The 14,098-nt window shown below is 41.3% G+C and overlaps 1 protein-coding gene and 1 pseudogene across 7 annotated transcripts in view; one reads left to right on the top strand and one right to left on the bottom strand.

The window, feature by feature from the left end:
* The window catches only part of ST6GALNAC3 (ST6 N-acetylgalactosaminide alpha-2,6-sialyltransferase 3), a 636,206-nt gene that overhangs the window by 214,461 nt on the left and 407,647 nt on the right, over positions 1-14,098 (top strand). For all 7 annotated transcript variants that reach the window (XM_057715919.1, XM_057715879.1, XM_057715870.1 and 4 more), the window contains exon 2: positions 5,149-5,343. In XM_057715919.1, coding sequence (XP_057571902.1) covers positions 5,149-5,343 — 195 coding nt within the window. The remainder of the gene's footprint in view (positions 1-5,148; positions 5,344-14,098) is intronic.
* Positions 6,921-7,506, bottom strand: LOC130840429 (60S ribosomal protein L17-like; annotated as a pseudogene).

Genomic DNA, 14,098 nt, shown 5'->3' with positions numbered 1-14,098 from the left:
CCAGAACTGTGCTCTGCTTTTTCAACCTATTATATCATTTAATGTTCACAGTCTGATCTTAGGGGAATGACTTATTAAATTTATGTCTGTTTTCTGCAGTACAAAAAGTTTGTTGAACTGAGTCTTATACATTATAAACTTGACAAGTACTTACTGTTGCTTTCTCTTACCTAATTGTTGGTTGTTGAATCTAGGGGATGCTCTGATTACTTCAATAAAGGCAGCAGCGATCACGTCCATAAACAAATTGTTAGTTGTAACATATGAAAACATGTAGAGTCTAATTTGTTGACTGTTGATGGACTCAAAACAGTCAAAAGAACAAGCAGCTGATGGGATAAACTTAAGTCAAACACCTAGAAACAAGGTGTGGTGTGTTAAATGGTAATTTGGAATAAAGTGAAGTGATCGACACATTTTCACTTGATTGGAAAGTGAAGAATATTTTAGAGTTATAAAATAGCACTTTTATGCGTTTATCCTTTCATTAACCTAGTGGAAAGTCGATGGAACAGATAATTGCATCTGACAACGCATTTCGCTTATTATTTTTTGTTACAATTTGAACCTTGTCCACGTCCCAGCATATCTCCCACTACTTATTAAATGTATTGTTTTTGTCAAATGATGTGCACGTTTCTGACCAAATTAAGGCCTTTCAAAAACTTCTGTGCCTTTGCCTATGCTGTTCCCTCCGCTGGGAATGGCCTTCCCATCTCCGCTTGTCTAACTCCTCCTCATTCTTTAGAACTCCATTTGAACATTGCCTCTTCAGACAAGCACAGCATTGCATTGTCCCATGCACAGCTCTCCCCTCGCCCCCTTCCTCTGGGCTGCCACAGTGCCCTGTGCATACCTCCACACCCCATTTGATATGTGGTGTTATAATTTTCTCTTCACTTGCCAGGTGCACTAAGTGGTGACTCTTTGGAAGCATGGTCTGTCTGTCTTTTATGGTTTTATTTCTGTTTCTCAGCACCTTGCCACGTCTATACAGAGTGTGGACTCTGAGCAGATGCAACTTGAAGGAGTGAATATATTCATGTATATCATGGATATTGGTATTCTGTTACTTCCCCAACTACCACATCCCTATACAGACACACATCCACATTCTCACTGCTTGCTGGTGTGTGTAGATTGTGAGCAGTCTCATCCATGGTTTTTGTTGTAGTTATTGAAGCTCAAGGTCATGATCTGGCGGAAGTGACTACTGGAAGAATGCACTTCACATTGAGTTCCGTTGTCCTTGCGTCCAGAATGTGCTTGATGTTAGACCTTTTCTAGTGAAATTTCAGGGTGCTTTTATATCAGCACTCTGGAAATGCGTTCATGTTAAACAAGAATATGGAACTGTAAAGAGAGGCAAAGACTCAGGTTCAGACAATGCAGCAGAAATGGGGCTGGAGGCCAGAGCTGTGAAAGGAGCCTGTCTGCCCACTGCAGACTGTGATCCAGGTCCAGCACAGAGGGGTCGGTGTCTGGCTTCCACTTCCTATTAGCTCCCCTCATCTGCTCTCTGCTCATTACTTGGTTTCCTTTGATAGAACATGGGAGGCAGACATGGATTACGAGGGAGCAGGCTTTTACAGCTGTGATTTCATTGCATTTTGAAGTTTCTGTCAAAATGGCTGATTTATTTTCCTCTCATGGATGCATTATGTATGTGTTGCTATGCAAGATCAGTGAATTTAGAAAGGCCCTCCATGCTTTTGTCCCCAAACCCCCAGCCATGCGATGCAATGCAAGGCGGCAGCTGGAGAAGCAGAGAGCCATGCTGGGCTCTGGAGCAGACAAAGGTACAAATCCCGTCTGGGTCTCCTTCAAAGAAAACTGCTGTTTTGCAACAAACTACCGATGAAAAAGGTTCTTACCTGTTTACCGAATGGGTGACTGGCCCCTTTGCTTTTATTTAGCCATCTGTTCTGGTCTGTGTCCCTTTAAACTTGTAAGATCCATCACCTCATTTAAGCTGTTACCTTGACACATTGCAATGTTGTGGACATAATGACTCCACAGAGAAGCAAATTAAAACAGTTTTTCATGATTAGAAGGTTAAATGAGGTAAGGCTGTGGTAGTTACTGGTGAGATAAGGGGTTTTGAGGAAGCAGAACTCAAGGGACTTTCAGGTGATTGGAAAATTAGGCTGGTGAGACAGGGGGATGGATGGGGCTTTTACACATTGTGGGAGCTGAGCGAGACGGAAGACTTCCTTTGGGTGTCTGACTTCGTGGCCTTGTTCTGCTGCCCTTACAGAGACTATGACCAAAGAGGATGTAAGGGCCACCTTTGGGTTTCTTTTCTCCTTTGGGACATTCTTGACAAGAGTAAAAGGAAGCTGATTCCACCAGGAAGTGGGGAGCTAAAAACACAACAGCATCACCAACAAGCATTCAGTCATTCTCAGAAAGTTACTTAGTTTCCCTTAAGTTTGAAGAAGAATCAGGGGCGAAGCCGAACTTTAGGAAGGAGTATTTCATTGTGTCTTTGACACGGAGCAGGACCTTATGGCCCTTCCCCACCACGTCCTCGGCTTATATTTTGTCTGTGGAAAAACGTTAGCCTAAGAATAAGTTTCATCAGAGAAGTGAGAACATACAGAAACAAAGGAAAACAGTCCAATAAGACTAAACAATAATAGTTTAGTCAGTAAACATAGTCAAGGACCGTTCGTTCCTCTTCGTGGGCTATAGGTAATATTCTGAGCGGTATCCTGTGAGCTGTCTTGTAGATGCTGAAACCCCCACCAGGTGGAAGAAGTTAACTACATGATGGCCAGACTGTAGCCATGACATAAGCTGCCACAATTCCGAAAATTGGCCTCAAAGAAATGGGAACAAACCAACCCTGGAACTGCGGACTGACTACCTAAAACAATCAAGATGATGCTGGTCAGACCACCGCATGACTGACTTCAACATGACTGTCAGAGCTGCCCATGCTGCTTCTGCATGCAGCCCCTCCTCTCCATCTTTAAAAGCTCTTGCCCACTGGTTGTCAGTTGGGGGGAGTCAGCCTTTGGACAGGCGCCACCCCCCACCCCGGTTGCTGGCATCCGAAATAAAGCAAACGTTCCTATCCATCAACCTTGCCTCTTTTGTATTGGCTTTTGAGTGGTGAGCAGCCGGCCCCTACTTTCAGTTACATCTTCACCCTGGAGACAAGGCAGAGTTGTTCCTGACATCTGCCCTCAGCTCTGCTCTTTCTTCTTGTTCTAGACTTGACTTTCTACCTGGCCTCTTGACGGCTCCATCCCAGTGACCCATCAGTCCTTGAAAGCAAGGACTTAGAAAGCCAAGGGCTTTGTTGTCTTATTCTCTTAAATAAATTCCTGCCTTAACCACCCTGGTTTCTCCTGATATGATCAATATTATTACAGTTACCTGGACTCAACATATCAGACGTCTCTGAATTTTCCGTCTGCCACTTCTATCCAATCAGTAGCCAGGTTCTCTGTCTTCCACCTAAATTGAGTTTTTCACGTCTTTTCTCTCCTTTTTTTTACACTCCCTGAAACTTTTCTTGTTTCCATCCCTCATTACCTCTGTCCTAGTCAATTGGAATACTGTCCTAACTAGTTGCTTCCCACCTTTGGTTTCTCCCTGCTCCAAAGCACCTTAAACACTGGCATTTGATTATAACTTATAACAGTCATATTTCAAAAACTAAACAATCAAACAAAAATCTTCCTTTTTCCATCATCTAACAAACTCAGTAGAAACTTCTCAGCTTGGTATCTGAAACAGTCCATAAAGTTATCATTTGTATTTTCTTTTCCTCTCTTTCTTTTTCTTCTTCTCTGTGTCCCAGTAAAACAAAGTGCTATGTGGCTCTGAATAACCTCATGTTTTCTTGCCTCCTTACTCTGTTCCCTCTTCCTAGAAAACTCTGCTCACACATCTCTACTGATTAAAATGCATGCATTTTATCAAGCTCAACCTCAAATACATCTCTCCTTTCCCCACGGCAGTCAGATGCAGTTGCTCCTACTCTGGTTTAAATGGCAACATGTTTAGGGGATGTTCTCATGCTGCTTGACGTGGATTTTTTCCTGCTATTATTGTTAGCTTTTTGAATCTTACTTTTGCATATCCTATAGCACAAAGTTTCATGCCTGTAGACGGTGCTAGATAAAGAAACAGAATAGGGCTTTCCTGGTGGCACAGTGGTTAAAAATCCACCTGTCAATGCAGGGGACATGGGTTCGAGCCCTGGTCCGGGAACATCCCACATGCTATGGAGCAACTAAGCCCGGGCGCCACAACTATTAAACCTGAGCTCTAGAGCCCTCGAGCCACAACGAATGAGCCCACGCACCACAACTACTGAAGCCCACGTGCCTAGAGCCCATGCTGTGCAACAAGAGAAGCCACAGCAATAAGAAGCCTGCACACCAAAATGAAGAGTAGCCCCCGCTCTCCCTAACTACAGAAAGCCCGTGCGCAGCAACAAAGACCCAATGCAGCCAATAAATAAAAAATAAAATAAATTAAAAAAAAAGAGACAGAATAATGATTTGTAATGAGACTGGGTCTAAAAGAACATGAAAAATCCATTTATTCATTCACTCAAGTGTTTGTTGGGTGCCTACAGTATGCAAGACACTGTGCTAAGGACCTGAGATACACAGAGCAGTACAGCACAGAAGATCTCAGTTCTCCAGGAACTCAAAATTACATGGAGGAAAAGTCACATAAGGAATTATATCCTGAAAAATGCACAAAAGTAGAAGTGCCTTCAAAGTTGGAACGGTGGGACTTCTTACCTCTATTAGGGTAGATAGGTTCCGGGTGAGGGGATGATGGTGGGGAGGCAGTTGAGCAGTTAGGAAAGGCTTCCTATAGGTGGGAATGTCTGATTTGGGTTTTGAACATTGAGTAAGAGTCACCAAGGAAGATAGGAAGGTAAGGAGGGATAGGGATGGGATGGAAAGATAATCCAAGAAATCTGCTCTGTTTGTTATCAGAGGCTCAGCACACTAGGACAACCTGGTCACCGAGTGATTATTTTCTGTCTCCAAGTGAAATATCCTAAATGACAAAATCCTTTGATCTCTTTGAAAGAGAAGGGGAGAGGAAGAACATCTCAGAGACTGCTTTTGATTGAAAGTCATCCATTCCTTTCTTTTTGTTTTGAATGTTTTGTAGAGAAAGTCTGTGATTGCAGTGAGCTTCGTAGCAGCGTTCCTCTTCCTGCTGGTTGTGCGCCTTGTAAATGAAGTGAATTTCCCATTGCTACTGAACTGCTTTGGACAACCTGGTGCAAAATGGATACCATTCTCCTACACATACAGGCGGCCCCTTCGAACTCACTATGGATACATAAATGTGAGGACGCAAGAGGTAAGACCTCAGAGGGTTACATAGGGTTTGAAGGTATCCATGGTAACAGCTTTTCTTTAGGAGCAAGGTGGCTTCCGATCACTGAACTTACTTTCTGCCCCAGTGAGCTTCTTTGGGCCCCTGACATTTTCTGTTTTCTCATTCTTAGACATTTATTAACACATGTCTAACGTCTGCTGCCCCTCCTGCGTCAAATCTTCTGATTCACTGGCTTCATGTGGAGTTGGGGAAGCAATTACCTGTTTTCCTGGTGGTTTGTGGCATAACATACATATCTTTCCATTTAGAAACTCTGATCAGCAGTTACCAGCTGGAGAACTGGCTGGCTTTATTTCCTGGAGGTCAGCTGGTTGGGGACAGCTTTTTGTAGAACTGTAGAGAAGCATTTACACTCTTTAAAACTCTGTAATCCTTAGACCTGGAGCTAGAAAAGGCCAAGCTGATTTAAAAATTCTCAGTGGCTGCAGAGATAATGGGATTTAAAGAGTTTCCAAATTTAAAGGGGTTAAAATCATTCAAATCCTATAATCACTGAACCTCTAAATCTTTGTAGCCAATTGGTGGTACAGAAGAGGATGGAGGTGTATTGACAAGTAGGAAGTGCACACTGTGCCCGCACTTTTGCAAGCAATGATTTGTATCATGGAGTGAAGTAAAAATAAAATGAACCTCGCAAAATGTGTGAAGTGTAGAGAAGTGATTAATTAAATTGTTTTCATTATTTGTTTCAATGGAGTGGGATGAATGTGAGGTTAATATTCATCAGTGCCAAGTCCAAGCCTGTTGGAAGTTGTTGGTGACAAAGGTACAAATCATTAGTGTGTCTACATCACTGGGAAGAGTTTTGGATCAGATGCCGTTGAAAGGTCATTTTTGCAAAGAGGCTAGAAAGGAGAGTTACCCACAGAATGCTACTCCCATCCCAAGAGTTATTCTTAGCATCAGGGAAGGATTTGAAAACTGTCTTGGTCCATCCCCTTTTGTATAGGCAGTATCATGCCTGAGTCATTGCTTCTGGTTAATTTGATTCCTTGAAAATTGTTTCTGTATCTGCAGGATTTACAGGCTTTTTGTTAGACCTTTATAGTTAAAAAGAAAAAGGCACCATTAATAACATATAATATTTCCAGGTGCCTTGCTTGATGTTTATCCTTTAATTGGCTTTAAATTAATTTTTTTAAGTGTCTATTGCTTGAATTTGTTGAGTGCCCTAATAAATTGATTACCTATATAAAAATGCATCTCTTAGAGAATAGCTTGTCCCCCTCTTGTCTTTTGTTCCTTTTATGTCTGGCTGTCATTTAATATTCTGTAACTCTACTGGATTGTGTTAATCATTTCCAAATGCCTGTCATGGGTAGAAAATGAAACATGTGACTACCTGTCTCACGAATTACTCTCATGAGGGAAATCCAACCAAATATCAAAGAGCCTTTCATTTGTTTAAATATTAATGGATTGGATTTTGGAGTGTTAAGGGGAAAACAGGGCTGCAGTTATTTAATTAGTCATATTAACCAGCCACCTTCGAAATTCTTTTGGTATAGTTTTTGTTTTTGTTTTTGTTTTTTTTTTGCTTTTACATTTGCATTTATTTTTTTGTGGCATTTATTCCCGGGCCATAAGTTTCTGTTTCTTCAGTTTCTTCTGGGATATCTTTTTCTTCTGTGCAACCTCCTCTTCTGGTTTAGGAACAATCTGTTCTTTCTCAGTAAGAATCATCTCAATGTGGCAGGGAGAGCTCATGTATGGGTTAATCTGACCATGAGCTCTGTAAGTCCTTCACCACATCTTGGGGCCTTTGTTCACCTGGATGTGCTCAATGACCAGAGAATCTACATCTAAGCCCTTAAGTTCAGCATTACTCTCTGCATTTTTGAGCATGTGCAGTAAAAATTCAGCACTCTTTTTGGGCCACCGACCCCGTGTCCAGCCCCACTGTTTGGCCTGGGCACACCTACCAACTCCACCATTGTAACGACGGAATGGCATGCATTGTTTCTTTAAAGTGACATCCTTCAGATACTTGGTGGCTTTTCGGATATGCATACCCTTAATGGCCTGGGCAGTTTCACGAGTGTTCTTAAAGTGAACGCGAAGATTTGAGCCTCTTGACTTGCATGACTTTGTGGGGTTTTCTGGGTCAAGTGAATAGCAAACCATTTTTAGAGGTCACCTCAGGCCATTTGCCGGAAAAGGCTGGTATAGTTTTTAATACAATGACTTTACTACAGGATATTGATCATTATTTTGATCCTATGGAGGTGATTTCTTGAGAGGAAACATGATTACTGGAAAGAGTTTTTAGACTACAGAGACACACAGGCGTGCTTTGAGTGCTGGTTCTCACACTTACAAAAACAATATCAACTAGCAAGTTATTATGAGGATTAAATAGGACAAAGTGCATGAGGTACCCAGTTCCAAACTGATATTCAGTGGATGAGTTTCTTTTGCTGTCTCTGTACTTATCAGTTATTACATGAAATGCTCAGCATGAACAATACCAAAATACCAAAGTCTAGAGTACCAGACTTTAAATTTGAAGGAATTTATTGGATCCAGGGCAGTAAACATATGAAGGAGTTCCCAATCTCGTTAGAAATCAAAGTTTTCCACAATAAGAAGGAAGAAAAAAAGCACAAGGAGATAAATGCCCACTAAATACCAGACTGGCAAAAAATGAAGACTCTGACAATACCAAAAGTTGGTGATGGTGTGGAACAGTAGGAACTCATATACAAGTAGCTGGAACAACCACTTTGGAAGAAACAGCTTCCCATTATCGAGTAAAGCTGAAGATCTGCGTACCCCATGTCCCAGCACTTCCAGTCATTCATATGTTCACTAGATACACGCATGAGCACGTGCAACCGGAGACATGGATGACATGTATAGCAGCATCATTCGTGACAGCTAGAACCTGGAAGCAACCATGTGTCTCTCACTAGGAGAATGGTTAAAATTGTGCTACATACACTGAAATACCACACGTCAATGAAAATGAGGAAATTATAGCTATATGTGACAACATATATGAATCTTAGACAAATAATTTTGAGCAAAAGATGAAAAAATAAAAGAATACAAAGAGTGTGATTCAATTTATAGATCACAGCAAGAGGCAAAACTAAATGATGTTGTTTAGGGAAATGTATAGGAGGTAGAACTAAAAAGGAAAAAAAAAAAGCAAGGGAATTAAATATCACATAAGTGAGAAGAGCAGTTACCTCTGAGAGAAATGTGTGGTTTGTGATTAGTTGTGAGTTTCTGAGATATCAGCTACATCCTATCTCTTGACCCAGCTGGAAGTTACATGAGGGTTCACATTCTGAATATTTATTAAATATACTTTCATGTTGTATACACTTTTCTGTATGTCTATTTTGTAATAAAAAATTAAAAATACATTCTGAACCCAAGTAGGATATTTATTGACTGGGAATCACACAAAGCATTTCATCCACTTTGACAGCAAGAAATATTTAACTAAAAAAAGCAAGGGGATATTGACCTATCTAAAATAAAGTAGAAATATTTGAAATAGGCAATTTCATTTTATGCAAAAACTAGCATATATACAGGTCACTTATTCCTCTAGTCTATACATGATTGAAAGGGAGGCCCCATGCCGTAACATTAGTATAGATGATAAGCAGAAAATTTTGCATGAAAGTTGAAAAACAATGTATAACACTCCAAAAGATGACAGATTTTCCTCCAAACTCAGATAGTTGTAGGCTAAATTGGGAGGAAAACAAAATTTGGTGGAGCTTTACCTCCCTCCTTGTTGATTTCATCTTTCCTTCTCAAAATTCTACCCTTTCCACCCCCATGTCTGTGCTCTACTCTTACCTCAGCTGCTGTGTGCATTAGTGCCCACCAAATAATGGCTTCAAGTGCAGGCCTTCCCAGAGATAGTTGCATTAGACTATTAGAGGCGGAAAGAAAAATCTTCAAGAGCCAAAGTAATATAACAAAAATAATAAGTGGTGGATTGGATGTTCTGGGGCAAATAGCTATAATAGTAGCCCTCGAAGATAACCACACAATCCTGTATGCCTATTCACTCTATTCTAATCTGGAGAAGGGTTAATAGCTATGGCTCAGCTGAGTCAAGTGGTAGCCAAGATGATCTATTTATTTTAAGATCGTGGTCCTTGAGGTTTTCTCAGAAATTTCTCAGAAGAAAGTACATGCTTTCTAGAAACCACCAGATGTCCAAGAATTTTTTTAAACATGTAGACATGCCAGCAATGATTTCCAGACTTAGAGCATCTGCAAACATGATCATTGTTGATGGTGGTTTTATTGCCTGGTGCTTCAGCTGGATCAGACATTGCTGCCACTAGACAAAGATTTTATGAATAGAAATGTTTACAGGAAAGAATGTCTCTCCACTACTGCCTAAACAAAGATGAGGGGTGCACGTGGCAGAATTAGGTTGAAGATTTTGTGGACACTGGAGAGCTGAGTTGCTTGAAAGCAAAATTTTGATTCTCTTCTTATCTTTATTTTTTTATTTATCTTTTTTTTATAAATTTATTTATTTATTGGCTGTGTTGGGTCTTTTTTGCTGTGCGTGGGCTTTTTTTTTAGTTGCTGTGAGTGGGGGCTACTCTTCACTGTGGTGCTTAGGCTCCTCATTGCCATGGCTTCTCTTGTTGCGCAGCATGGGTTCTAGGTGCGTGGGCTTCAGTAGTTGCAGCACATGGGCTCAATAGTTGTGGCTCACGGGCTGTAAAGCGCAGGCTCAATAGTTGTGGCGCACAGGCTTTGTTGCTCCGCGGCATGTGGGATCTTCCTGGAGCAGGGATCAAACCCGTGTCCCCTGCATTGGCAGGCGGATTCTCAACCACTGCGCCACCTAGGAAGCCCCTCTCTTGTTATCTTTAAAAATGAGATGAGTTCTGGTCCCTTTGGCTTGGCACAAGCAGAAGTATAAGCAGTCTCAGGAATCTGAGACAGTCTTTGTGAAGGCCTCCCATGTCGTAAATTATACCTAGTTCAAGCTCAGCTTCATTTTATCAGTTCACTTAGTTTTTGAATGATCTGTTCCCAAAGGAGGTACAAGAAGTAAAAGTACAAAGAACACAGGAGAGATAAATAGATGGGTTTGCTTATATTTCATACAGTTGGAGTATTCTTTTTTCTTGTTCCAGATTCATAAAAAGGAATATGTAGTGAAAACTATAAGAACTAATCTAGAGGATTTAAATTGAAAGAATGAAAATCCCCATCCCACCATAATAATGACAATCTAAATCTAATGCAGTTGGTGATTGGCTCCCGTTTTTTGCCCTGTCCTCCTTCCCCTTCCTAACCAGTATAGGCTAAAGTTCTTATATTTGGGGGAGGAGAAATCTTGAGAAGCAGGGAAACAAAATGAGTGCCAACTATCTTGGTGAATGCTGAAATTCTGAAATTCCCTGCTGACCACAGAACCCAGAATTCCTTATCAATACTTATGTTTGAGCTGACAAGCACCAGGAGGTAGTGCCGTACTGAAGCTGGGACCAAGAAAGATTTAGATTTTGCAGTAGATCCTGTACTTCCCCTGTGTCCCACCCCTACTTTAATCCCTGACCAGCTAGCTGCTCACACTTGCCCTCTCATGTCACTACTGATTAATAATGCAACATTCCATTTTTTAAAAATAAATAAATAAATATATTTATTTATTGGCTGTGTTGGGTCTTCCTTGCTGTGCAAGGGCTTTCTCTAGTTGCGGAGAGTGGGGGCTACTCTTCGTTGCAGTGCATGGTGGCTTCTCTTGTTGCAGAGCATGGGCTCTAGGCGTGCGGGCTTCAGTAGTTGTGGCATATGGGCTTAGTTGCTCCACAGCATGTGGGATCTTCCTGGACCAGGTCTCGAACCCGTGTCATCTGCATTGGCAGGCAGATTCTTAACCATTGCACCACCAGGGAAGCCCACCACCTTCCATTTTAATAGGGCTGAATTTGAGGGACTTCAGCTATAGCTTTATGGCAGTTTCTATATTATCATATGACCTTGGATACTGTAAAAAGCATGTAACACCCATATGTGTTTCAAAAAAAAGAAACGTATCTGTGGTTGGCAATATCCTGGGAACTCTGCTTTCTCTTTGATGCAAATTTTAACTGTTCATTTTAAATCAATTGTGGCAGAAGGAAGATATAAAAGACTAAGGTACTGCAGAGCTGGGTTCCAGGTGATCATTGTTTATCATTGTTGAGATCATGGCAGATTTTGAGGAAAGAGAAGGAAATGAACTTTAGGCTAGATTCGATTTGTGATTTCCAGACCACGGAATTAGTCATTGTGTTGTCTTTTTTGTTGGTGACCTGGTGTGAAGACATCGCTCAGAGCAAGCAACCTGCAACTTATTTGCATTAACTGCTAGATAAGAGAATCAAGCTCTGGGGATTAATAAGATGCCACCCTTCCTAGTGATCAGGGGGGTGACAGATGTCTCCCTTGGATCTGATAAGAGAGCCCTAACACACCAGAGCTGCAGAGGACTTCCAGTATGTGGGGCAGAGTGCCCTTTCAGGTGGTGCTGAAGATGCGCCCAGTGAAGAAGCACAGGATTTCTAGAACATAGCCGTCAAGTTGTAAAGCTGTATATTGATTTGCTTAACAATTTAATGAGGCCAAAATATGTCTCTTTGAAAAATGAGAACATTTTAAAGCCTCAAGTAGACTAAATAAGAATACTTAGGATCGGTTGCTGTGACAGACAGGCCACACTAGCCTAATTAAAGATGTGCATAACATATTGATGTTGCAGTAGAATTTCCCGAATTGTGGTTATAGCGACAATTAAGAAACACAGCTGACTTTCCTGGCAATAAAAGCACACACTCCACACATTCAGATAAATGTACACATGTAACTAAAGCTGACATGAATAGGTTTTCTATATTTGGGGATATAGGCTTTGGATTTTACATAAGTATATTGAGAGCAATTATATGCAAATATATGTTCCAAAAGTTTAAAACTGATCAATTTAATTGTTAATTAAAATCTGAACATTCCTTTTGTATAATCATAAAGCAAAATAACTTTCAACTATTAGCTTGTTATAGAAAAGGAAACAACTAAATGAATATATAACAAAGATTACTTGTTTGGCATGTGCATATTGGATTCATCATTTTGAAGATAATTTCTCTCTTTCCTAAGTATGATGGCATATATTTATTGAGTGAGGACAAGATTATTTTCTCAATCTGGTTGTGAAAGAGCAGCTCCCAAACAGTGGCCGGGTCTCAAAGTAATCTAAGCTCCACAGCCAAATGAGAGGGGCAGACAGTGCTGTGGGTTATAATTCCAGAAAGCCTTTGTGGGAGAGGTGAGACATGTGTGTAGGGTAAGGATTTGGATAGCATAGAGAAAAAAGAGAAAGTAGAGTTTGGTAAAAGAGCAAAAAGTGGAAGTTCTGAATATGCACTGTCCATTTTCCTTCAGCTCCTACCACTCCCAGTAGGCCAAGAGCACTACACAAAAAGCCACAGTAAACTACTGTCTGCACTAGGAATCATCACTGCCTCACCCTCTGTTGATTTCATTTCTAACCTCTCTCTGGTTTCATTACCCCTAGTTCTAATCTCCCAGCTCCTCATATTGTGTGGTTGGTTACCCAGTTTTGGAGTGCTCTTACCTTGGTCCTGATGCCGCGAACACTATATATGAGGTCACTTCTAATAATGCTACACTCTGTGTACCCCTAACATGCAAGTGGACCCCATGCCCAAGGGGCCCCTGAGGCACTGCCGTAGGCCTGCACGTTCCTCTGACTTTCCAGGAAAGGAAATCAAACACATGTAGGGGCGACACGTAGGCCAATCTGTGTGGAATGCAGCGTGCTCTAGGGGATAGGAGCACTCACTGGGTAATTGCAGTCTGGGTTATGTGCATGGGATCCCTGAAAAAGGAAAAACTATACTCTTACCTGCAGAACAGTAATAAATATGTACACTGTATGCATCCATCCATATTCATGAACCCGTATATACAAACACACAGCAAAGACACACATATGCACATACATGCGTGCAATGTCTACATGCATACGTGCGCACAGGACAATTGAAAATTTCTTAAATACAAACACACATAGACTATATACATATATCTTATATGAATAAAACGGTTAATATATATAATAATCTGGTTAAGTGTATATAGTGTGTTTTATGCTCGCCACGTCCCTTTATTACAGAAACAATCCCTTCCCTTCTGACTGCAGGAGTGAGCAGAAAATTCAGGCCGGTGATTGACCAGTCGCGTGACAGGTCAAGGGGTGGGCACGTGGCCCAAGATGAGCCATTCTTAACTCTTCCCAGAGTTTATTGTTTTCCTGTGTGATGCCGTGAGAAAGACCCTCTTTTCTTTTTAGTGGTAGAGATGTCGAGATATTCTCTGGGTGTCAGTGGCCATGTTCCCCAGAGAGAAAGAGACCAACACGTTGAGGGAGGCAAAAACCAGTTGCAGAGCTCAATCAAGGGCCTGGACAGTGCTCTAGTGCTGAGACCAGCCATTCCTGAAGCCAGCCTACCTTCCTCTGTGGTTTGAGTGTATAAGCCAGTAAATCCCTCTCTTTCATGTCTGCAGGTTTGGATTATGTTTTGGTCATCTGCAGCCAAAAGAGTCCTAGCTGATACATACATTACACATTATAGTTGTCTTACAGCAACAACAACCAAACATTCTGAAACTCATCTTTAAACAAGGTGCTTCCTGGAGGATGTGAGGAGCTATCTTTCCA

Source organism: Hippopotamus amphibius, chromosome 1 (genome assembly GCF_030028045.1).
Source record: "Hippopotamus amphibius kiboko isolate mHipAmp2 chromosome 1, mHipAmp2.hap2, whole genome shotgun sequence".
NCBI classification, from domain to species: domain Eukaryota; kingdom Metazoa; phylum Chordata; class Mammalia; order Artiodactyla; family Hippopotamidae; genus Hippopotamus; species Hippopotamus amphibius.
The sequence above is the reverse complement of the archived record's forward strand: the minus strand, read 5'-3'. Positions and strand labels throughout refer to the sequence as shown.